Source organism: Lates calcarifer, linkage group LG6, assembly GCF_001640805.2.
Source record: "Lates calcarifer isolate ASB-BC8 linkage group LG6, TLL_Latcal_v3, whole genome shotgun sequence".
Lineage (NCBI taxonomy): Eukaryota > Metazoa > Chordata > Actinopteri > Centropomidae > Lates > Lates calcarifer.
The window spans coordinates 6,800,150-6,824,988 of record NC_066838.1 but is presented as its reverse complement, the minus strand read 5'-3'; the positions used below and the strand labels follow the sequence as shown (position 1 = coordinate 6,824,988).

General features: G+C 41.0%; 3 protein-coding genes across 8 annotated transcripts in view; all 3 read left to right on the top strand.

Moving 5' to 3' along the window:
* The first annotated feature begins 404 nt into the window (after nt 1–404).
* ddost (dolichyl-diphosphooligosaccharide--protein glycosyltransferase subunit (non-catalytic)) lies at nt 405–4,396 on the top strand. The gene is made up of 11 exons (XM_018675178.2): nt 405–667; nt 1,302–1,412; nt 1,514–1,600; nt 1,694–1,797; nt 1,913–2,007; nt 2,106–2,199; nt 2,490–2,638; nt 2,869–3,016; nt 3,133–3,253; nt 3,361–3,467; nt 3,758–4,396. The coding sequence occupies exons 1-11, from the start codon at nt 433–435 to the stop codon at nt 3,905–3,907; spliced, it is 1,401 nt and encodes a 466-aa protein (XP_018530694.1). The 5' UTR covers nt 405–432; the 3' UTR covers nt 3,908–4,396.
* Nucleotides 4,397–4,920: 524 nt separating this feature from the next.
* On the top strand, nt 4,921–21,486 carry plekhm2 (pleckstrin homology domain containing, family M (with RUN domain) member 2). 3 transcript variants are annotated; one of them, XM_018675166.2, is made up of 21 exons: nt 4,921–5,535; nt 7,760–7,866; nt 8,164–8,273; nt 8,392–8,491; nt 8,702–8,789; nt 8,877–9,051; nt 9,726–9,785; nt 11,456–11,744; nt 11,847–12,650; nt 12,731–12,800; nt 13,441–13,531; nt 13,843–13,907; nt 14,224–14,312; nt 14,632–14,764; nt 15,007–15,197; nt 15,904–15,969; nt 16,104–16,263; nt 16,819–16,998; nt 17,717–17,833; nt 17,959–18,089; nt 21,394–21,486. In XM_018675166.2, the coding sequence occupies exons 1-21, from the start codon at nt 5,476–5,478 to the stop codon at nt 21,404–21,406; spliced, it is 3,099 nt and encodes a 1,032-aa protein (XP_018530682.1). In that variant the 5' UTR covers nt 4,921–5,475; the 3' UTR covers nt 21,407–21,486. The 3 variants fall into 3 exon arrangements, with proteins under 3 accessions (XP_018530682.1, XP_050927030.1, XP_018530683.1); XM_018675167.2 differs by lacking the exon at nt 21,394–21,486 and having other exon boundaries at nt 4,925–5,535; nt 17,959–21,333; XM_051071073.1 differs by lacking the exons at nt 9,726–9,785; nt 21,394–21,486 and having other exon boundaries at nt 4,923–5,535; nt 17,959–21,333.
* The window catches only part of ano11 (anoctamin 11), a 21,258-nt gene continuing 17,820 nt past the window's right edge, over nt 21,402–24,839 (top strand). For all 4 annotated transcript variants that reach the window (XM_051071075.1, XM_018675173.2, XM_051071074.1 and 1 more), the window contains exons 1-2: nt 21,402–21,468; nt 24,664–24,837. The gene's annotated coding sequence lies outside the window, so the exon portion shown is untranslated. The remainder of the gene's footprint in view (nt 21,469–24,663; nt 24,838–24,839) is intronic.

Genomic DNA, 24,839 nt, shown 5'->3' with positions numbered 1-24,839 from the left:
GTTTACATTACTCAGGAAATTCCTAGAATATCATAGAGTGTAGAATGGTGCGTTGCAGATATATAAAGTAAAAAAAAAATTATAAATTCAATATTGAAATGAGGCACTTAACAGGAAAATGGCAAAATGATTTGTTCTGCACATTCATTGCGTTTTAATGGTTTTAGTTTGACAAGCATATACAAACATCCATGAATAATATTTTAAATAATTTAGGCACTTTAACTCCTGATAGAGACAAAGAATTACTGCTCTTGGTTATGAATATTCAATAATATGGTAGATATTTCCGCGATTGTCAGTCTTATAATAAATCTCTCATCCCATTGGTGGATTGGCAGTCACGGATGACGCGTTACTCTCTGTGATTGGCTGAATCTTGGGGTCAAAGTTAAGTCGACTGCTAACGCTGACGTCCACTTCTGCTGCAAAATGGCGTCGTTGACAGGAGTCGTGCAGACAAACCGGTCCGGTTCTGTGTCATCGTCCAAAAAACGGACCGGAACGATGACCCAGAGGAGGTTTAGACTGTTGGACAACAACGTCCTTTTATTCCTTTCGTTAGCGTCCATGTTGCATGGTGCTCTGGCTGACGGTAAGACGTTGGTTCTGCTGGACAACCTGAACATCAGAGACACCCATTCAATGTTCTTCCGCAGTCTGGCAGGTGAGTACAAGATCATGCTTATTTTTAATCCATAAATACGCTTATTTCCGCCGCTTTAGATCCTCCTTGTTTTGCAAATAGGTCTCTGGCAGGGAATATAGAGCCGATGGTACTTTAATTTGCAGACTTGACCTTCATACAACACAGCAAGGCTGCTAACGTTAGCTTAGTTATGCTGCGTTCGCTGTCTCGCCAAACTTCATTCAAGCCTTTGGCAGTTTAATGCGTTTTAAACGAAATAATGATACATTTCGTGGTTTGTAATGTTAACTTATACTGCCCTGAATCGATATGGGTCCACTCTTTATTTCGGCATACCTCTAGAACACCAAACTTAATATTGTACCTTAATATTTTGTCATCAATTTAGCAGTCGTCTTTAACCAAAGATACACTTATGCCCGGTGCAACTGATCGAGGCAGGTGTTGTCACTTGACACTAGATTATAATCATTGGCTGTATTACATTGTTATTATCTATCGCATCTGTGCTTTTAATGCTTTTAAACTTTTAATGGTCTTACAGCTTGGGAGTTATAGTACAGAGTTTCCCAGTCTGTTAAAACTTTGTTCATATTTTTGCTAAAATACAAGGCAGGTGTGTCAGTATTTTTAATGTACCTCTCCTTTTCAGATCGCGGCTTCGACCTCACATTCAAGACTGCTGATGATCCCTCTCTATCTCTGATCAAATATGGCCAGTTCCTGTATGACCATTTAATCATCTTTTCACCATCAGTTGAAGGTAAATTTCACACTCTTATTTCAAAATGGTGTGTAGTTTTGTGACTTTTGTTTACCTTGTTAAAGAAATCTATAAAATGTATTCTTTGTGGTCGCCTGCAGACTTTGGAGGAAATATAAACGTGGAGACTATTACATCCTTCATTGATGGTGGAGGCAATGTCTTGGTTGCTGCCAGTTCAGATATTGGTCAGTAGGTTTCTAACCGCTTTTGCTCCAATATTACATAATTTAAAATACTGGAATATAGTTCTGTATTCATGCTTTTCTCATGTCACACAGGTGACCCTCTGAGGGAGCTGGGCAGTGAGTGTGGCATTGAGTTTGATGAGGAGAAGACTGCTGTCATTGACCATCACAACTATGATGTGTCTGATCCTGGAGAGGTGAATAGAGTTCTGTTTAAGACAGCTGGCACATTAACTTTGTTTCACAAATCCAGTCTTGACATGTAACTGACATGTAACATTATTATTTACAAGTGATCTTTCTTGTCTGCAGCACACCCTGATTGTCGCAGACCCAGAGAACCTGCTGAAGGCTCCCACTATTGTTGGCAAACCCACCAATAAACCTGTTTTATTCAAGGGTGTTGGGTATGTACAGGGTGCTGAGATGTCAGAGATTAATTTTACTACTTGCCACAATGCAAACTATGAAAATGTTTTTCTAAACATGCCACTCTCTCTTCCAGCATGGTGGCAGACCCAGACAACCCTCTCGTCCTGGACATCCTTACTGGCTCTTCCACCTCCTACTCCTTTTTCCCTGACAGACCCATCTCTCAGGTAACATCACCGACCTATAATCAGTAACGCCAGATGAATGAATTAATATGTTTATTCAGAAAAAAGGTATTCATACAGTATAATGATCCTCCTCTGTCCTGAGCTTGAATAGTAGCATCATATTTGGTGAAACTCTGTCATACTTCACAAGATAAGGAAGTGGGATTATAGAGATGGAAGTCTGATTTGATGTTAATTTCTCCAGCTCTACTTAAACTTAAATATGGAAATATGTGTATCTATCTAGATTTACTTTATTTCTAACTAATATTTTATTTGTATCTCTACAGTATCCCCATGCTGTTGGCAAGAACACGCTGCTGATCGCCGGTCTTCAGGCCAGAAACAATGCCAGAGTGGTTTTCAGCGGCTCACTGGACTTCTTCAGCGATGCCTTCTTCAACTCTGCTGTGCAGAAGGCCACACCCGGGTCCCAGAGGTGGGCGTCACTGTTCATTACAGCCCTGTTCCTTCTCTTATTTATTATTACAGCTTCTCATTACAAAATCCTTGTAATGTTACCTTGAGTCTCCAATTTTGTGTATTTTAAAACATTCTTCTCTGTTATCGGAGAAACGGACTAAATGACATTTTCAGAAAACAGAGTATTGTCCAGATCTCAGTCTGCTGTGGTTGAACCTGTTCTCTCCTTGTTGTGGTCTTTGTCAGGCACGAGCAGACAGGGAACATGGAGCTGGCTGAGGCTCTGTCCCGCTGGGTGTTCAAGGAGGCCGGAGTCCTTAGGGTGGGAGCTGTTACCCATCATCCTGTGGGAGAGACCACTCCCCCTGCAGCGTACACCATCACTGACCTTGTGGTGAGTTTTAAATTTCTATGACTTTCATCTTCCTGAAGATTATTGCTTTCAGCCTGAATGAGGAGCTGTGTGTTTGTACTTGTGTATTTCAATCAGTGTAAAACTTTCCCTCGCAGGAGTACAGCATTGTCATTGAGATGTTGTCTGAGGGACGCTGGGTCCCCTTCGATGGAGATGATATTCAGCTTGAGTTTGTGAGAATCGATCCCTTCGTCAGGACTTACCTCAAGAAAAACGGTATGCTGCTGTGCTCATAGAACATACACATAATGCTTACAACCTAAATATACCTTTGCTTTCATAAACTGTGTCCTCTATAAATGCTGTGTCGCTTCTTTTACTAGGAGGTAAATACAGTGTCCAGTTCAAACTGCCTGATGTGTATGGAGTCTTCCAGTTCAAGGTGGACTACAACCGACTGGGATACACACACCTCTACTCCTCCACCCAGGCAAGTTAATCAGACAGTTCACTTCACCTGGGCACACCCACATCAGCAGTATGGTTACATTTGGGAAATCTCCATACAAGTAAAGACACAAATGAAAAGAATTTCTTTCCATGTATTAATTGGAAAAGGTAAATTAAAAAATATTCACAGCTTTTTCTAATTAGGTGCTTTTGCTGCAAGTCAGTACAAAGGGTCTTTTTTTTTTTTTTTTTTTAACTACATTTGTCTACTACTCCATCATGCTTAAACATACAGAAGACTAACCTCCACATTGTGTTTCTTTACCACAGGTATCAGTGCGTCCCCTGCAGCACACTCAGTACGAGCGCTTCATACCCTCGGCCTTCCCCTACTATGCCAGCGTCTTCTCCATGATGACCGGACTCTTCGTCTTCAGCATAGTCTTCCTGCACATGAAAGAGAAGGAGAAGTCAGACTAAAGCAGAGAAACATCGGGGGAAGGGAAAAGAGATTATAGTTGTTGTTTTTTTTACTTGAGGTGTGAAGAGTTGAAATGAATGTGCTGATGGCTTGACTCTTCACACAGGGACTTGGACTGCAGTCCTTTGTAAAAATACAGTTTCTGTTCTGTTATTGGAGCTCTCAACTAATCAAGGTCTCAAGGCCAAAAGGGGTGCAGACTGTAACACGGTGCAGTGGGGTTTTTTTCTATGTGGAAATTACTCAAAGACCTGTGTATGTTCTGAAGTCTGTCAGTGTTTGTATAAAGTTGCTTTACATTTGATAAAATTATCTCCTATGTAGAGCACTTGCCCTGAAACATTAAAGAAATTAAAATTTGACCCACAATCAGGAAAGGTTATTGAGATAACTACATGCACTGAATATGCCAAGTGGGGTTTTTTGATAAGACTTAATGTGTTTCAAAAAAGCTGGAGTCATCTTAACAATAAAATACTGACATTCCACTCAGTAGAAACCTCTGCCTTTATTATGACACAACTTTGCTGTGTGATTTTCACAATGCATTGAAGTCTGTTTCCTGTTTTACCCAGTAGAGCTGAAGCTGTGGCTGACAAACAGTGTTGTTGGTTGTGCTTACATGGTGTGGAGACTATTTAAGCCATAATCAGCATAAAAATGCAGTAATTTAAATCTGCGTCGTCTTTATAAAAAGAAAACAAGTTTAGTTTATACAGCATTACTTAATTTAGACCTAAATTAAGACTGAAACGAGTCAGTCTGGCCACAAATTTATCCACCCTCAGTCACCTTATGAGAGGAGTGTCACCCAGTTCATAAAGATTTATTTATGAGTATCTCAAATTAAAACATGGAGTCTTGCATACACGCCGAATTCAGGAGGTAGCTCTGCTGATTTAAAATCAAGTTCTACTTTACTATATAATGTGTTTCTGGCCAAAGCTAAACCAAAAAACCCTTTATTAACAATTTTTTGAACGCAGTTCAGTTCCTACAGTCCCCCCACGCGTTAACAAAGCGTATTGGGGCTGGTGATGACGTAACCCATTGACTGTGGAGGTTCAGAGATTAAGGGTAGTAGCACAAAAAGTTTCATATATTAGTCATGTAGGCAAAGTTGCGAATAGGCAAAATAGTTCACGATAGCTGACCAGGGTGCCGAAACGGAGAGCATGATAAATAAAACAGCTGGTAAAAGTTACCCATTGTTGGATGTAAAACTTGCTAACCACCCCCGGCTTGAGTAGCGTTAAAAAAAAGTCAAGTGGCTACAGCTAATGCGACGCTAGGCAACATTAGTTGGCTAACCGGATCCGTTGACAGAGGTCGACACATTACGGTGCCTGTCAGGCGTTAACATGACTGGTGTGAACTAGCGGTGCTGTCAAACAAATTCAGTGTGTACCACGGCCAGCCGCAGCTCTGTCGTTAGTTTGAAAGCCGGCTACATTGGAGGATACGATCATGTTAGCTAGCTAAGGCGGGCGGTGTTAGCTTTAGCAAAACAAGAGCTCTGCTTCGGGAGTCAGCTGACAACCTGCTCTAAGCTGCCAACAGACCAGTGATGGATCAACTGAAAGTAAAAGATCGTATATTGGAAAACATCTCCCTGTCTGTCAAGAAGGTAAGCGCTCTCTGTTTGGTCAGCACACCTACATGTTTTCACAGATTTAAGTATCTTCACATGACTCACTGAAGCTAACGTTAGGTCATCTTTTGCCTGCCAAAGAGGACAACTTTCAAGTCGGGGAGACATTACCAGCCTACTGTCAGCGAAGGGCCTTGCCCCTAATGATATGATACCATAACGTACAGACAGTTTCCTATCATTTCTCAGTCAGCCTTTTTGTTTTACATCTCTAGCTTTCGGTTGTCATGTTCCAGTTTCTGTTTTTGGCCATGGTGAACAATAGTAGCACCAAGCCCCTGTGTTTGCTCACTGCGGCATGTGTTGTAAACACACCTGCAACCAACACGGAATTGCAACACATGGGTCAGCCAGTAAATCTTTATTCCAAATTTCCATTATGAAATATTTTTTGATTTTATTTTTGTTCTGGCGTTGTGAAGCCACCTCTCCTCACCTCACCTCTCTATAACCTGACAGACCACATTACATCTTCTCCCTCCTTTACCTGCATGTCTATACACTCACTTTACCTAAACTAAGTGTCCTAAACCATGTGTACTACAGTTTTCATTTTGCATGGCCTTTCTCATATAATTTTTCTCAGTCATTTCCTATTACAGGTCTACACAGATGATTGCATTAGAAAGCCCCATCTTTGTGTGTTTAATGTGAGCCCAGTGCTGTGTCGTACTTTATTAATACACATTCGTCTATTAAGTTTTTTGTTCAGTTGCCCTGTTTATCCCTTTTATGTAATGACAGTACAGAGACTGGAAATGTTTATGAAATTAAACACCTCAAGCTTCCAGGGAAATGTACAGTGTTGTTTACCTCAGACAAACATTGCTTAGTCATGTGGAGATGGTCACAGGATACAAATTCGCTCTCTTTCAGTAAGAATCCTCAAAGCTTCTCTGACCTACACTTGAGTTGGTTCTGCCTCAGGGCTTTAATACTCTATTCTAGGTTTAGGTTCAAGGAGGACCTGCAGGTCACTGAAGGACAGTGGACAATAACAACACACTATTAGCATCGTCTGCAAGGACATGTGATACTTTTTTAGCACAGCAGCCTGCAGATAACATTGTGTGTGTATGGTTCCAATCCATTAACATACTTACAATATTGTGCATTCAGTAAGGAAAACATTAAGACTTTTGCTTTAACTCTGTATGCCAGCACACTGGGTTGTAATGAAATATTGACTATAAAAGGATAAAAGTGCCATTTCTGATTAATTACACCCTGATCAGATCAACAATATATCCTTTAATACATAGTCCTTCAGTTTGAGGGGAACTAAAAATACTTGGTTTAAGTCTCCAGCCCACAGACATCAACAGGCACTTTGTATCCTCCCTGGAGATGCTCTGTCAGACCTGTGCTGCAGTGAGCATCACTTACTGCTTGTTTCAAGGTTTTCTTGTTTTCAGTCTGGTCTTCAGTGATAAAACTGCAATACAGGGAGTACGAGCACACATTGGAAGTACAGCAGGAAACACACTCATTTGGATTTAGGTCAGGCAAATTCCACAGCTTGGCTTTAAATTCCTCAGTGACTTTGATGTTTTACTGTAAGATCATTGTTCTGGGGTACTGTCCTAAGCTTTGGAGGCTCTGTATAAATATGGTCACAGTTCCTTCAGTGTTCACCACATATCGATATGAACACTATTAAGCACCCTAAATTAGTTATGATGTGTAGTTATTGTTAATACCCAGTGTGCTGGAGTACAGATCATTAGAACTAGAAGACAAAAGAACTCTGGCTTAGCTTGTTTGGAGTAAAGTAATTTCATAATAGCCAGTTTTGGATGCCTTTAAAAGCGCAATTCAACATGCTAAATTGACTAAACATCTGCGAATAAGAAGATAGGAGAGGTAACTGTACACACTGCACTGTTCTCACAGAACAAATTGTAAATTGCAACCTTTTATATTGCAGCAGGTTTCAGGTATATGCAATACTACAACTACTAATACTAATACTACAAGTATAACTACACTAATGATAATAATAATAATACATAATACATGCACATGATCCAGCGGTCATGATGAGTCCAATCTCACCGTCTAATCATTATAAAAAAGTGTATCTTTCAAATGCAGTCATTTCTTTAGAAAAGAAAGTAGTAGCAGCTTTGTAACAGACCTGTAGTAAAAACTTTCCTCTCCCAAGTAGAACAAATATGAGAGAAATCATGTCTCTGTACAGTTGCAGAGTTACTTTGCAGCCTGTGAGGATGAGACTCCAGCTATCAGGAACCACGACAGGGTCCTGCAGCGCCTCTGTGAACACCTTGACCATGCTCTGCTGTATGGGTAAGAGGCTGACTGAAAGTACATTTCACATTGGAAAGAGGCATGGTCCACGTATTAATCTGACTTGTTTGTATTTGTTATGCAGAAAGTCATTTTTATAAATACTGTTTTCAGTATATGCACAAGCCTCAGCCCCTTCATGTTTACTGTCAGGACACATGCTTTTTGTGTTTAGACTTGAGCTATATAAATAATTGATCATAGTGTGGATAAATTTAGTTCTAGTGCTATCACTATTCTCCTCATGCCCCTTTGGCCTCACACATTGGATTTTATTGACTCTTTTCAACACTGCAGGCTGCAGGACATCTCCTCAGGCTACTGGGTCCTCGTCCTTCACTTCACCAGGAGAGAGGCTGTCCGCCAGATAGACGAGCTTCAGCACATAGCAACCAACCTTGGCCGAAGTGAGACACCGCTCTTATTCACTTACGTGTACAGTACTTGGGGAGTAAAGCATCAGTCATCGGTCACACAGTCAGTGGGTTACATGTCTAGAAAAGATCTCTTCTCTCTTCTGTGCAGGTCGTGCATGGTTATACCTGGCACTGAGTGAGAGCTCTTTAGAGAGCTACCTGCGCCTCTTCCAGGAGAACCAAGGATTACTACAGAAGTATTATTTCAAGTAAGTCACCCAGTAATCCTGATCTTGGAAAGGAAAGATTCACCTTCATTCAGACTGATGTAACAAGTTAAAGTTAGAGAGCCTTCCAGGAATTACTTTCTCTAGTTGCTGGAGTATACTGGAGAGCAAACTAGGTAGAGTGTCACATTTTTTTAAAACACTGCTCACATATTTTTGTGGTAAGTGAAGTTAACTATTTTCCCTCTCTAGGAACGCACTGGTCTGCAGTCATGACCACCTCACGCTTTTTCTCACTCTGGTGTCCGGCCTGGAGTTCATTCGCTTTGATTTGGAGCTGGTAAGCATTTATTTCATCACAATATCAAAACAAAGGTTTATGTCAGCAGCACGTCAGTGACATTCCTGTTGTGTCCCGCTGGTTCAGGATGTCCCCTATCTGGATGTGGCCCCCTACATGCCAGAATACTACAAACCCCAGAACCTGCTGGACTTTGAGGAAAGGCTGCCCAGTTCAGACAGCTTGTCTCTGCACTCTTTTACCTCCCTCACCTCCACCAACCTGGAGTGGGATGACAGTGCCATAGCCCCCTCCAGCGAAGGTAAGGTGTTCGCTAATCCCTATATTTACTATTTACTCCCTATTCATTCATTTGCTCCCCTGCTTCACTTAATCAGCAGTGACTGTCTAATTGTAGAACAGGGACACAGAGATTAACTTGTTTGACCATTTGATCATTTGGCCCATACTGACTGTAATTTGGACACTTAATGTTATTTTAAAGTTACTTTGCTGCTGAATGACTATGCTGGGAATGACAGCCTTTATTTTTGGGTTATGATGTGGTCTGGCCTCATTGGAGTGCAAGAACACACTTATATGCTTTGGCACAAATTCATCCAGTGATGTCAAGCTAATGGCATGTGGAAGCAGAAGTTGGATTGATCCTTGCGGGCTCTTGTGACTCACAAACACCAAAGTGCATTTTATCAAATGAATCACGTGGCGTGCAGAAACCGACTGTTACAGAATGTTCTCATTGGGGTGATTGCAGCGCCCAGTGAATGCTTTCCCCATCACTCTCCACAGAGTACTGAGTCAGTTCCCCTGTTTTAGTTCCCACTTGTCTGTTTTTGGTTTTTTTTTCAGTTTATTCAGTTATTTCAAATACCACATGTCATGTTATTTTTCTGTTTCTGTGCCATTGTCTCAATATCCTCTCTCCACTCTCCACTCCATTTCTCTAATGTTGAATGTTATCCCTCCTTTTTTTAGATTATGATTTCGGTGACATCTTCCCCGTGTTGCAGTCATTGCCAAGTGCAGACTGGGAAGGTGGGACATTGGTCAACCCCTCCCCCTCCTGCCCTTCCATCCCTCTTTCCTTCCCTCCCTCCTATCTGGCATGGCCGTCCCACAGCTTGTGCTTAATTCATGCTGGGTATTCGAGCCAGTGATCAGACATGTTAATTGTAAAATGCAGCTAGCTGGTATAAAATACTGCTCATCTGAGTACATGAAAACTAGCATGATCAAAGGGACATGGTTAAATTTGCTTCAGTTTTCGGGAATAGATTCAGTTGGAGGGCATTGGATCTAAAGTTGGGAGGCACTTGACTATGATTAGTGCATAACTGTCTTTAATGGACATTAAATAGGAAGCATTAAACATACAAATTTCTATGACCATAACATACCTATGACACATGGATGTTGATGTAACTGAAAAACTTTTATTAATGATAATTCTATGTGTTAAATTAACACTAAACTAAATTAGAGGGCCTCATCTTGCACAGTGAGTTGACTGGTGAGTTTGGTTTACCAGGGAGATGTTGGGTGGGTACATGGACCTGTTCTCTGTCATGTTCTGCATGTGTTACTCATCTGGGGAATGACTTTAATGCTCACTTGGCCTTGTTATTTAACACAGCAAGATAAATGCCTGACATAACTGGTACTCACCTCGTCCAGTCTGTCTCCAGTACACTGTGTTTGTCTGGTGTAGTTTTGTTGTGATGTCCTCTCTTCCTGTGCGATGTGTGGCACTGGCCTAGGTTCAGTTTGACTGTAGGCTGAGGTAAAAATCCAGAGGAGTTGCTAAAGGTTAAGAGAGCAGGTTGCTGTGTATTTCTACAACATCTGTTTGCAGAAAGCTGTTACATGCACATGGCCTGTGCACATGTCTGTGGTCTTATAGATGTCTCTTGATTATTCTTATTATTTATAGTAGTCTTTGCTTGAATCAAGACTGAAACACACCCAGATTAATGTCGTGCACAAATGTTTTCATGCAAAATCATCAAAGTCTATTTTCCTGGCTTGTAGAAATAACTGGATGATGCTAGATAAGCACTACATCCCTCCTCCCACTGGATCAGTTTGTCCTTAACTTGGCTGCAGTTTGTCCATTTTTTGTAGTTCTGAAGAAAACACAGCTGGTAATGAAAGTTGTTAGTAGAAACAGAATGAAAGGAATCTGATTTTCTCCAGTGACTTAGTTCACTCATGATGAATGAAAACAAAAAAAAATTGTTTTTTTAAGCGTTTGTTGTGTATGACCATCTCTGGAGGCTACATCAGTAATGTTAGACCTAGGCCTGTGCCACTGCAAAGAAAGCTGCTGCCTGTGTACCTACTTGGTGTCTTAAGCATTGCATTTTGTGCCTCTCTGACCCTGCCAAAGAACTACAAAGAACACTGCAGCCCCTAACATTTATTTGTGCGCAGTGCTAATGAAGGAATACATAAAGCTTTTGTGAAATTGTCTCGCTGGGCAACTATAACTCACTAATGAACACAGATGTACGTACATAAACGTATGAAAAGAAACAGTTTTCCCCCACATTACTTTTTCCAACACAATTTTCTGATGTCTATGTTTTTCACTCATCCAGCGAGACAGTACCAAAAACTGAGTGTACTTCTTTTAATATATAAAGGTAAATGTGGGTAACTGCTGTTTTTGCATTAAGTCAGTGTTTTCTTGTGGCTTTTCATGATAGAGGGTGACCTGACTGATCAGGCCAGCTGCCCACGGTCCAGTGGCTCTGATCCCCAAACGGTCATTAGTGACACAGTCGTCCTTTCTGCCTGCGCTGTTAAGGTGAAGGTAGCAGCTCATACTTCTCCACACAGCCCCACATCCAGACACAACCCCTTCAACGAGGACTCAGACACCAACACCACCAACACCTCAGCTGACGTCACGCCAGTGCACGTGGCCAGTCGCCATAACGCCTCCGCCACCGGAGATGACACAGAGAGCACCAGCAATGAGCTGGAGGTCATCAGGTACATTAGCTACAGCTTCAGTTGTAGGCTCACATTGTATCTGCAGCTAATCAAAAAGTATTAAAAACTGAGGAAACACAGCTAACCACTGTGTTCTTCCAGGATGGCCAGAAGAAGGAAACCAGCCAAGAAGCGACGAGGGAAGGGCTCCACAGACTCCAGCAGCAGCATCCATAACTCTATCTCCTCTGATCACATGGAAATGGACAACAGCCTCCTGGCATCGGAGGATGTGGATTCATTAAACTGCACTGTAATTCATCTGGATGGTGAAGGAGAGTTGAGGAGAAGCAGGGTGGGATCAGAGGCTGTAGAGGAAGGAGATGAGGATGGAGTAGAGGGCCTTCTACGCCTTCCAGAGATGACGGACACCTCCATGGACAGCGTGGGCCAACCCCTCCGTGACGTCATGGACCGGCTCAATGGATCTCTGGACAGGGAGGAGGCCTGGGAGCACACAGGGGAGGAGGAGGAGAAAAATGGTGAAGGCTGTAACCAGGGCCCCGAGCCCCCTGCACAGCAGCCCTTTCGAGAGGATTCAGGAGGCGAGCCACCTGACCCAGCTTCAGGAGAGACGTCTCGCTCGCCTCTGCCCACAGGCTCCAAGTTCCTGCAGGCCTCTCCTGCGCCCACAGACTTATGCTGCTTTACCCCCAACAGTCCAGGCTCTGCTCCCACAGGTAGTGGCCACTATGACTCTACAGAGCATAGCCAATCACAGACTCTTTCAGGTGGCCTTGAAGATGAAGGAGAGACAAAAGCGCAAGCAGAACAAGAGCCCAACATGAAGACAGATGAGGTACAAGGAGAGGAAACAGACAAGAATACATTTACTGAGGGAACACAACAACAACTGCAAAAAGAGAAGCTTAGTCCCTCAGAGAGTTCTCACCCTGCAGAGTTTAAGTATGAAGTATCTTCAAAATGAGCTGTTTGCTGTTGTAATAACATTTGAAGTGTGTCTAATGTTCTTCACTTTGTTTCAGGGTGGACAATAATCACCTGCTGCTTCTCATGATCCATGTGTTCAGAGAGAATGAGGAGCAGCTCTTCAAGGTGAAAACTGTTATTATTTTAACCATTTTGAAAGTAGTTATATTCTTTGGGAAGTGAAAGTGCCAAACTTTTCTTGTAATGGTACAACTATAACATTAGTAGTTGAATGTCAAAATTCAGGACGTACAGCAGTCCAGTGGTGTCATGGCCTTTTAACATGCTTGTTTTGAAAAAAAAAAAAAAAGAGATTCATTTCATTTTCTTGAAAAGTAATCCTCTGTCTCACAGCTCTAAATCAGTTTTGGTGTTGTGTCATTTATACTTGTGACATCAGAGAAGTGGTTTGGAGACTGTTGCTCAGTGGAAGTGTTGCAAGGCTCAGTCTGCCAGTTGCCTCATCTCAGGCTGTAGTCATTTAAAAAACACTATTCACACTTTTTGACACACTGCACCAAACTTTGTAAACAGAAAAATGTATTAGGTGCAATCAAAATGGCATTGATTTGTGATCAGTGATGAAATTCAACATCTGCTGATGGCTTTATAACTATAAAGTAACATATAGCCTATCGGCTATATTTGCAGCAACATGCTTCAATCTAGTATCCAGTTGACAAAACCCATCACAGTGAATAGAAGTTTGAGACAGATGAATATTGAGGTTTCTAGCACTTGACCCAGTTTATCTTTGTGTTTTCAGATGGTGAGGATGAGTACAGGTCACATGGAGGGAGACCTGCAGCCCCTTTACCTGCTCCTGACTGACTGCTACATCTACCTGCTTAGAAAGGGTAAGAGGCTAAAGCATTGGCTTTGTTTGGTAATATTGGATTGAACAGTTCAAGTCGTGAGCTGAGACATACAATAAAACAGCAAATGGTTTTCATCTTTACATACCCTGTCCACCCAGAAAGTTTATATGTCTGAGATCTCGCAGGTCTGAGATGACCCGACCCTACGTCACATTGATGACAGTGTTTGTTCTGTTGCAGCTGTTCTACATTAGTCTATTAGATGTACACAGTGTCCCAGGATGTGGGAGAAAATCTAGGTAAGGATATTCTGAAAAAAATAAATGACATTGACATTTGATTTTCTTAAGGTGCAGCAGAGAAGCCCTACACGGTAGAAGATGCTGTTTCTTACAATGAATTGGATTATCTCTCAGTAAGTGTCCTGCACAAAAAGGGTTTGTCTTTGCTATTTGCTCATGCATTTGGCTGTCATTGTTTTATATATGCATACTTCTGCCTTCATTTTTCATGTTGTCCTTTACAGTTACGTAAAGTGATCTTTCAGTGTTGTGTTAACTAAGAGTTGTTTGTTTCAGTTGCTCCACTGCCCCAGCTGTAACAGTGTGGTTCTCAGTGTCGTCTGTATGGACTTAATGACATGATATTCATGAACCACGCATGATGTGACAGCTGATGGAGTGCAGAGTTAGTTCTGTGTTTGATAGAGCAGTTGTGATGTTTTTCTATAGGTGGGCCTTGACCAACAGACAGTGACAGTGGTCTGCACCAACAGACGAAGAAAATTCCTCTTGGACACAGCTGATGCCTCACTGACTTTGTGAGTGTCTCTTACATCTGTGTCTCATGTTTCTAATACTCTGGAGATACTGGATCTGACACATAAAGATTATTCTGCTATTCAGCGCATCCAACGTTTTCCCCCTGTCATTAATATGTCTCTGTGAGCAATGCACAGCTGAGACCATGTGCATACAAATGTGGACCATATAGATTCAACCATAAATCTAGTCTATTATGACTAAAATAGTTTGTTAATTTAGTATTTCTATACATTTTAAAACTATTGACACACGCATCGCAGACAGGTTCCTTGTTGTAACTTCTGACCTTCAGTTCCTCCCTCTTCTTAAATACAGCTGGTTCCTATCTGTTCTGAAGTCAGCCATGGTGAAGGGTTGTCGTGAGCCTCCCTACCCCTCTGTTCTGACTGATGCTACCATGGAAAAACTGGCTCTCACTAAGTTTGTGTCCCAGGAGTCTCACTGTGAGGTAAAGACATGGTGAACTACATTAACTCTTCTACCATCATCTACTCACTCATCCACTCATCTACCAAGAATGAACATGAATAATGACATTGTGTGTGTAACTTCTGCATTTACAGTAACTAATGTTTAGAAATTCACTTAGAAAACACTACCATAATATTAGTATTTCGTAGTCCCTGCTCTCATATTCTTTGGCTGACTTTCAAAGCAATGATAAACTAATGCTCGGCTAATTTTTTCCAGGTATCAGAAGTGTCTATTCAACTCTACTCACTAGTCCACTGGGAGGACCCTATGGACATGACTTTGTCTCCCCAAGGTGGCCCACCAAGTTTGGGAGGATCTTCCAGCACCAAGGAAGGAACTTTGCAGTACCGGTCTGGAACCACTTACCTGGGCAAAGAGCTGTGGAAAAGCTGCTACCTCGTCCTCAGGTATGGACAAGTCAAACAGGTCTCGTATTAATATGTGCCTTTAAAATACACACTAGTTGGATTCCATACTACACACTGTACATGTGACATTATAATGTGTTTCCACTTTCACTTTCTGTCACAAAAACATGAGCATTAATGTTACATCCCATTGTAAATATCACGCCTGACATACTCTATCCTGAAAAACTGTTACCAGTGCCAGAAAATTTAGATCACATTTACCATAATCCCCAGGTCTTCCCTCCCTACTTCACACTTTTGCTTCAGTGAAAGATGCCAGACATATTGAAAGTAATGTTTCCTTTGGCTTTTCACTCCTCTTACCATCTGCCAATGTCAGATACGCTGAAAACTTCAGCTCTATTTTCTGTGCAGCACAAAACAGTCCAGCAGATTTTCTGCCAATCTGTCCAGAGGTATAATATAGAACACATGGCAGAGGCCGCAGTCTTTTCTGTTACAGTAATCATAACGTTAAGATTGATGTGGTAATGATTTAATGATTTAATGACCTTTTATTTAAGACAGCAAAAAGCCCCACCTTTTGAGCCCAACTGGATCAAAATGGTTTGAAAGAAATGTGTGACTGAAACTGGTATAGTTAGGTATTAGGTATCAGTGTATTCTGTCAAGCTTCTAATGTGTTATAGATGTTACGTGAAAAACGTTCACAAATGTAAACAGTTGTCGTCTTTTCTTGTAGCAATGGCATTCTTTACCTGTATGCAGAAAGAACTGATGGGATCCCTCTGCTGTCAGTCACTATGGGGTAAGCTTCAAGTGTCTTAAAGATGATACTGGACATGGTTAATGCATTAAGGCTTTTACTGTTCAAAGGTAATAAACAACACTGTATTCACTGATGATCACTGCTATATATTCATGCTCTTTGTTCCTCAACAGAGGGGAGCACTGCGGAGGCTGCCGGCGCTCGAACAGCACAGAGCGTCCCCATGCCTTCCAAGTCATCTTGACAGAGCGCCCCCCACTGGAGCTCAGTGCCAACAATGAGCAGGATATGGCTGACTGGATGCAGCTGCTCTGCCAGTCTGTTTCCAAAGGGGTAAGAGGGAAATATATTGTTTTATATGTTTAATATTGCATTTATTTCAGTATCCGGGGAGACAGTCATGGGTGTCACACAGTCTGTTCCATAGCACACACTGTTTACGCAGTCCCTAAGTAAGACTGAATACCTTCCACCACTCAGTAACACTGTCCACACTCTTGATTCAGTTTAACAGAAGAAGCCTGTCTTTGAATTATGGCCATTTTTCCAAGAATCAGGCAAACATGTATATTTAGCTAAAAGTAAAATAATTCATGCTGCATTAGAACAAACTGCACTTTGTCTCATTATAATAACACACAGAGTTCTCATTGTTATCTCTAACTCAAGTTGGATCAGCTTTCCTCACAGCTTTCAACTAGAAGCAGCCATGCATGAAGACATATAATCCCTGTGGGCTTGCTGAATTTATAGGCTCATTTAGGACTTTGTTACAACAGCTGCTGTTGTTCATTGTTCACCGGGAACATCATCAGTTTCCATATGGATTGATTTAAGCTCCATTCAGATAAACCAGGTGTAATTAAACCTCAACCATGTTATTTGTAGGTCATCCCTCAGGGTGTGGCCCCCACCCCATGTATCCCATGTTGCCTTGTGGTGACAGACAGGAAGCTGTTAACCTGCCATCAGGACTGTCAGACGAGCTTCTTCCGTTCCCTTGGCAGCGCCGATATCTGTGACGTCACTGCTGTCAGCCTGGAGGCCAATAAGGAGTACTGTGTCATCGTGAGTGACCACTTGTTTAGCTCCTGGTGTTAGTCCCTGTATTTATTCATATGTGATCTACATGCTGTACTACCAACACTGTGGTTTTGTTATTCTTTTCTCTCTTTGAGAGTGAAATGTGAAAATGATCAGGATGAACATGCCTATCAACATTAAAAAAAAATTAATTGAAAAATACATAAGTAAAAAAATTAAGAAACACATAAAAGAAAAAAATAGCATACTAGAAACATACAAAAACACATATACAAAAACATAAAAAAATAATTAATTGAACTCTATTTAGTGTTAAATACCTTCTGTAGTATTTAATTCTGGATGGTACTTAAACTCACCCTGCTGTCTGAGAAGGCTACACAGAGACCACCACTCATCTACATGGCATTTTCAACAACCCAGCTGCATTACAGTCAGTAGTGATAGTTATTTTATATCCTGGGTATCATACATTTTTTATTTTTTAACACTCTACAAGTAACATGATATTGAATTGAAAAGAATAGTATCTTTAACTTTACCTATATCCCACTGTAGCTGTTTTTCTTATACATAGTATAATTTAAATACCACTTGTTATGTTTGAATTTATTCTGTGTGCAACAGTTGACAGTACATAACCCACCAGTCTAAACTGTTGTTGTAATACACTTGTGTTTAGAATCTTTAATCTAAGCCTTCAGTGGGTTTTTCCCTCTTTCTCTCTCTGTTTTGTGATCAGGAGTTTGCAGCAGATCGGGCTCAGTTCCTCCCTCCCTGGGTCTTGTACTTCAGTGGCTGTGAGGAGAGAGATCGATTACTGGAGGCGTTAGACAACACATGGAAAGCCATTTACCAGGTCAGGATACTGTAGACTGTCATTATCACATATTTAAGGGAAAATAAGTGTCCTAGAATATCAGCATGTAAGATGTTCTCCAACAGCTGCAGACAGCTACTGACTGAACCCTCATGTCCTCACAGGTTGACCTTCCCCGCAGAGACGTGTGTGATCTGTCGGTGCAGAAGCGTTGTAGTGAGGCCCTCGCCCTCATGAAGAGCGCCTGGCAGAGGGCAGACAGTCTGGCCCGAGGCAGAGCTCAGCGTGAACCCTGGTGCTGATGGACACACACACATGCACGCATACATCTCCCTGTTAGCCACTGAGACAGACTGATAGTTAAACAGTCTGATATAGTCCCAGGATACAGTGTGAGAGGGAGTTCTGGATGTTATAGTCTGTGTTACTGCAAATCATTCGCAGTTTTCCACAGAAAGACTAAGATAAACCAATCAGATGTGGTGTAAGCTTGTGATGGACTTTACTGATGAAATGTTGCTATCAGAGAAACGTCCTGCAGAAGTAGCAATGCATATGACACATCCAATCGCAAAGATGCAGCAGTGAGATCTTCACACATGAAATGAAATGACAGTGTATTTTATTATTATCCTGGTCATACATTACCAAAATTCCTTTATTAGAGGGACTTTAGACGAAGCAGCAATGTAGACAAAATCTAAGTTTGGTGTCACACGATGTGGTTATAGTATTCTCTCTGCAGGAAATAGTGATGAATAGATATACAAGGCACATACAGTCATGTTGAGAAGACTTTGTATACATCTTGCACTCAAATACAGCCTGCTGAGTCATTTTACTTTGAGAACTTTGTCTCTACAAAGTAAATGCCTTTCCTTCAGTGGATCATCCATCTTAAAATGAAGACTTAAGAAAGGATTTCTTCTTTAAACCCTCGATTTAAAGTCAGTGATATACTACATACTGTGTTTAGTGCATTGAGAGAGCTGAGTGGGGATGAAGACAAGGATCTGTTACTAGTAGTTTCCCTGCACAGTGAGATAAAAGAAATATCAATGATTTCTTTAAAAAAAATCAATCCAAATGCTTCTTGTGATATATAGTATATCAAGGAAGCTGTGTATGAAGGGGACAGGTGCTGCTTGTTTGGGATGTGGAAAAGTTCACACTCCTTGCCTTGTATACACACACACACACACACACACACACACTCACACTCACAATATATATACATATATATGTCATATATCAGTAACGCTGTCTGGTTGCATACGTGTGTGGCGATGACGGTCACTCCTGGCTAAGATGTTATACTTTACCATAACTGTGGTATAACTGTAGAGTAAATGTACAGCACTGTACATAATCACTTACAGTTGTGTCTGATATTCAGCTTTGATTTGTCTGAGGACACATACCTCTTCACTGAATGAGTCTCACACCCACATTGTACATTAGCCTGAGAGACTGAGGATCTCAATATGAAGTATGCCTGGATATTGCTGCACTGTTACATGACATGCTTTTGCCTGAGATCTTGCTTTATCAATTTAAATGTTGTCACTCAGATAAGGAAAAAAAACCCTATCAGGAAATGCAACAGACTTGCCTTCCTCTCCTCTGTAGAGACGAGCAGAGGCTTCCATGCAGACTTGCACATTGTTTTTGCTGTTAGTCTTTTTTTTTTAAAATGGTACCAGTTGTAGTTTTGAGTTAATATCATAACATTCTGTTTTATCTCCATTTTAGAAGAGAGTGCGAACCGTTGTCACTAAATTCTTCAGCTGAGTGGTGACAGTGTGTTGGTATTGATTTTTGTGTCTGCATTAGCAGATGTGTTCTTCTCCATTAACAGAATTACAGTCTGTATGAAGAATCCTTTACTGACTGAGAGCTACAAGTTGTTTTAGCTTCTCGTTTTAACATTACACCAGTGTCTGTTGGCATCATAACACACTGTGATGTACATTAAGATCTGGCATTAGAGCATTCCCTTCCGCACTAGTCATCATAGGACCCAAATTAAGAAAATCCTTAATTAGCCTTTCAGCTTAGAGCAAGTGTAGCCCCTGTTGTCAGCAGATCATTGCTTTTAAATAGTCCATAATATTATCTAATATTAAAGCTTTACTTGGAAAGGAATAAGATTCAAAATGAAGCCTTTTTAGTGTCCCTACAGATTAAAGTCAGTGGGTGTTAATGCATGTGTTACAGTATGTCCTCAACATTAACATTGAACAGAGCTGCTGCTGTCGTATCAGTGGCACTGTGTAACTGCCCTTATCACAAAGTGAAGATAAGTGTGAGGTTTCCTTTGAAATGACAGTGTTGCCTTTTTGACAACCTTGAATGAACTGGTTGAAATGGCCAATTTGTTTGAAATGAAATGAAGCATTATTCTGCTGTTTGATAGTTGCCTTACACTGAGCAATTTGGCTGATGCATTGGAAGACTTAAACAATCATATAAGTTTATGTGGTGGTTTTTGGATGGGTCAAAATCCTGCTGTATGTTAGAATGGGAGTCAAACCCTAATACACGAGTACAGACATAACGGTGTCACCACCAAATGTTGCATATTCAGCAACATAAGGTATAGAAAAAAAACGTTGTTGGTAAAAATACCAAAACTTAGGCATTCAAATTATACCCAGCCCTATGGATTTGCCACTTACTGTCATGTTTGTACAAATGTCTCAGTCACACAGTGTTATTCTAACGTCAGCATTACTCAGTTCTTTAAGCCTTTCTAAGTGCCACTTGGTCTCGCTCATCTTCTGCTCTTTTACAAAGAAATCTAATCTCAGGTGAAAATGTTACTTCACATCCAAAACCTTAACAGTCACCGAACTTTTTTTTTTTTTTTTTTTTAAATTGCTGCTGTTTTGTCTAATTCAGTATTTTTTAAATCCATTTTTATACTTTGGTTCCTCCCATGTTCCCTGCAGCATTATGAAGTTATATTGCGCACACACAGAAGACTGCAAAGTGATACAAGACATTTGGTGGAAAAGGTTTTATATAAAAGTCCTTTAATAATTCATTGGGTTCCAAAATAGGATTGGTTGATTGTGTGTCTGAAATCCTCTCCCCCTGTGGATTACTTCAGGACTTTTGACCAGAGAGAGAAGAGTTGCAATAGTTGGACTTACTTGAAATGTTTGTTGGATTATCAATGATAAATTAAGTGCTTAGAGTTGTGACGTATGAAGTGTATATAAAGAGGAGTTAGTCTTTTTGAGCAGTGTTTTGAATTTGGGACATTGCTGGCCAATGATGGATGACATCTTCTGAGCGATGCATTGTGAAAAGTGCGTTTTGATTTTGTTTATAAATGTATACTGCATGTAATATTTATGTAATGTTTAGTTTTATTGAATTGTAAATACAGCACTAATCAAGTATAACATACTGTAAACACCTACAGTAATGACGTGCATGTCCAGAAGGTTTTATACTGTTCATAATGGTAATGAAGGTACAAAGAAACCTTAGTGATTGGACGGCGTAACTGAATAAACTGAAATAAAACCATGGCTCCTGTGGTGACACATGTACCAATATCAGTGCTTTTAACATGTACATATCTGTTACAGGTCAAACCAGTGAAATGCTGAAAACACAGAGAACAAAAGGACAGTCATGTTAGAGCAGGGACCAAACATTTACAGGTAAGAAAGCAGATGTGTGTTAGGTCAACTGTACTTCTACAGATGGTCCTTTTTGTTAAAATCCCCACTGTGGAGCATATGAAATGATGGTTGTCAACACAAAAACTGCAAAGAAAAAACAACACACTGACTGATATGTCTGTGGGAGGTAGTTATTATTGACTTGTCTCCATGACATACTTGAATTCCTGACTTGTAAAGCTCTGCCCCACAGTTTTCACACTATCATTTTAAACCAGTGCAGCTGGATGACAGTGAATCTGTGATGACTGTGAAACCATGTTTTCAACAAAATGACTCTGACATATTGACAACAAGTCAAGTTAGTGTTCTCTGCTTTTTCAGGAGCAGTGTTGTAGCTTTGTCAATAATGTAGTTCCCCCTTTTCACCAGTAGAGGTCATATACACACTTACAGGTGTGTGCGCTGTCGACTGAACTGTAATAAAAAGGCAGGTAGTAACTCAGAGACATAAGGGGAGACTAATTTTTGCCTGTTACAGTGTGTGGAGATCCCTGTCCATCCTGATGCTGCTTTTCATGCTCTTTGTTCCACCCCTTGGTTCCAATGAAAGGAAATAGTAATGCTACAGCTCACGATGGTACTTTACACCACTGTGTGGCAGCAGCTTGGCCCTTCCCTGTTGGATCATGACAGTAGCCCCCCACACAGAATGTGAGGTCCATGATGAAACAGTTTTCTGAGTTTGATGTGGAAGAACTTGACCTCAACCCCATCCCACACTTTTGGGATGAACAAGAACCAGCCAGATCTCAGCTGTCCCTCATCAGTGGCCACCCTCCCCCTAATACTCCCATTTCTGAATAAGAGCAAATCCCTACATCCTTGTCCTAAAATCTTGTGTAAAGTAATTATGCTCTTTTATAGAACCACCCTGTTATGTCTTAATATTATTCGTGTTCCCGGTTGCAGCTGTCCAGCACAGTCGCAACCTTGTACAGCTGTTCATCACTGAGAAGCTCAGGGCGATAAGTGCCTTGCTTAAAGTCTTGTTGACACAAGATTTTGAGACCTTTCTTTAAACCTAATGACTCACAGTTTATTTTGCAATATGGAAAATGCTGAAATTAATTACATCCAAGTTCTTTTCTTAAATTTTGTCAAAGCAAAAGCAAATGTCTCCCAACCACTTTAAGGCGATTGAGTTAACTTTATGGTCACTTACAACAATATATGTGGCAGCAGCTGTAATGAGTTTATGGAGAGAAGAAGACAAGACAACATTCAACACAGCACTGAGCAGCCTCTGGTATTATTGATAATCTATTTGCAGTTGCTACAGCAACAAGTTAGCACTGGTCTTGTTCAGATACATTTTTGTTATTTTAGTAGCATGATAATGCCACCATCCTCATGCTGTTACCATGGTTTCAACAAGCCATTAACTCTCCTCACTGTCTGTATTGTTTTCCCTGCACACAACACCACAGAGCTGGATCAAAGAGCATTACAGCATTATAGAAAAGTGTTTTTAGTAGCAGCTGATAGCTGCCTGAGATTATAAAGAAGAAAGGTGGCAATGGCTCACTGATCCCTTGCAGGAAGAAGCAGATTGTCACAGATACAGTCTGAAGTTTATGGAGACCACGTGACGAGACTAGAAAAGAAAGCTAATAATCACTAAGATCATTAGCGTCCAGGAAACTGAGCACAACCCAAGAACAGTTAAGTGAGGTGGTGACGATGCTACACCTAATCTATGTAGAAACAACATGTAGTGAACTCAGGCGTTATCACAGAATGACTCGGCAAGGGGGAGAAAAACTGGAGAAACACACTGATAGATTGATGAGATGGATGATAAGTAAAATAGTGGGAGTTGAGTTCAAAGGAACAAATGAAACACCAGAGTTGGAGGAAATTGAATTAAAAAAAGATGATGAAGACAGAACCAGCTGTGTCCCTGGAACCACTTCTCAAAAACAATTTAACCAAAGCCATTATTCAGTCCTCTCTGCAAAATAAAAGTATTGGATTGAATTAGCAGCAGGCAGATGATTAAACTCTTCTTAAAGACTTGTCCAAGAAAGAAAAAAAAAAAAAACACTGGACCAGCCTCCGTCTGATGACTTCAAGATCATATTGTCTTTTTAAATAGCTCTGCAGAGTCACCTCGTTCACAGAAACGGACCCAAAATTACTGTGATCTAACACCAGTTGCAGTGAACGTGAAGCATCGAGCATCGAGCAGTGCAGAAATTAACACTTTATTAGTAAACTGCACACTAGTTTGAAGCAGAACCTGAAATTGAAATTGAAATGAAATTACTCACACCAGTAGAGTAGAGTCCCTAGTTTAAGTAAAGGCCCAATAACACTGGATCCTGCATTTCCCATAATGCATATTGTGCCCCCACCCAAACTGTTATGGCATATTCCTGTATTTATTGTTTTGTCTACTCAGAGTCTCAGTTGAAACTGCAGACTGACTGAGAAAACCTCTGGAAAAGTGCATTCATGTGCAGTAGCAAAGGTTGGAAAAAATCACCCTGATGATTGTTTGTAGTTGCAGTGCTGTGTTTCAGGGACTCAGGGCTTTAAATTATCCAGACAGCACACAGTATTTCCACCCAATCACTGGTGCTGGTGTTTAAAACATGTTCTGCTTCCCCTCATTTACTTTGCTCTGCACTTTTTCACTTTCTTATGCAATTTTAATACCTCACTCTCCGTTTGGCCAACACTTTCCCGCCTCCTCCCACTGTCTACCTCCTCCTCCTCCCCCTCTTTACTTACCCCTTCATATTCTTCCTATAAAACAAGCTGTGTTTTGACTGCAGCAATGCAGTCAACTGAAAAGGAGGAGGGATAGTGGAGAAAACAAATTGTGTCACCTATGGTGCTGATGCTTGTGCAGGCTGTCAGGAAAATGTTACTCTGATGTCTGTGATGTTACACAGCACATCAGGAAATAAAGCTTAGAGGGGTGGAGTTTCTCTTCTATTAAAGATTCATGTTGATTGTGTGTACATTTCAAAACCAATTAAATGAAATATGAGGGAATACCCATTAACATCAAAGAGGAGATTTCCCCCACACATTATATCCTGCATAATGAGCACGTCAGAGAGACCTCGGACTTTATTCTCCCACCCTCTGCCCTCTGACTGACTACTGCATTATTTATGAAGTGGGGATGTGCTGTATGTCCTGATGTACATTTCCATTCAGCAGCAAAGTATCAGCTGCTGCCTGCATGCTACGTCCATTACGGTATTCCACAGCTATTTATCAGTGGAGCAGAGGAGCCAGACGGATGCAGAGATAGAGAAAAGGGAGAGGACAAGGGAAGCACAGATTGCTGCACATCCAGACTCCAGCAGCAGCCTCGTTTTCACCACAGCAAAGGT

Excerpts from the sequence above, each read along its gene's own strand:
- ddost (XM_018675178.2), top strand. The coding sequence starts at position 433 with ATGGCGTCGTTGACAGGAGTCGTGCAGACAAACCGGTCCGGTTCTGTG. Across the intron at positions 1,601-1,693 it reads TGCTGCCAGTTCAGATATTG|GTGACCCTCTGAGGGAGCTG; the intron begins GTCAGTAGGTTT and ends CATGTCACACAG. Across the intron at positions 3,017-3,132 it reads ACACCATCACTGACCTTGTG|GAGTACAGCATTGTCATTGA; the intron begins GTGAGTTTTAAA and ends TTTCCCTCGCAG.
- plekhm2 (XM_018675166.2), top strand. The coding sequence starts at position 5,476 with ATGGATCAACTGAAAGTAAAAGATCGTATATTGGAAAACATCTCCCTG. Across the intron at positions 13,908-14,223 it reads ATGAATTGGATTATCTCTCA|GTGGGCCTTGACCAACAGAC; the intron begins GTAAGTGTCCTG and ends GTTTTTCTATAG. Across the intron at positions 17,834-17,958 it reads CATGGAAAGCCATTTACCAG|GTTGACCTTCCCCGCAGAGA; the intron begins GTCAGGATACTG and ends ATGTCCTCACAG.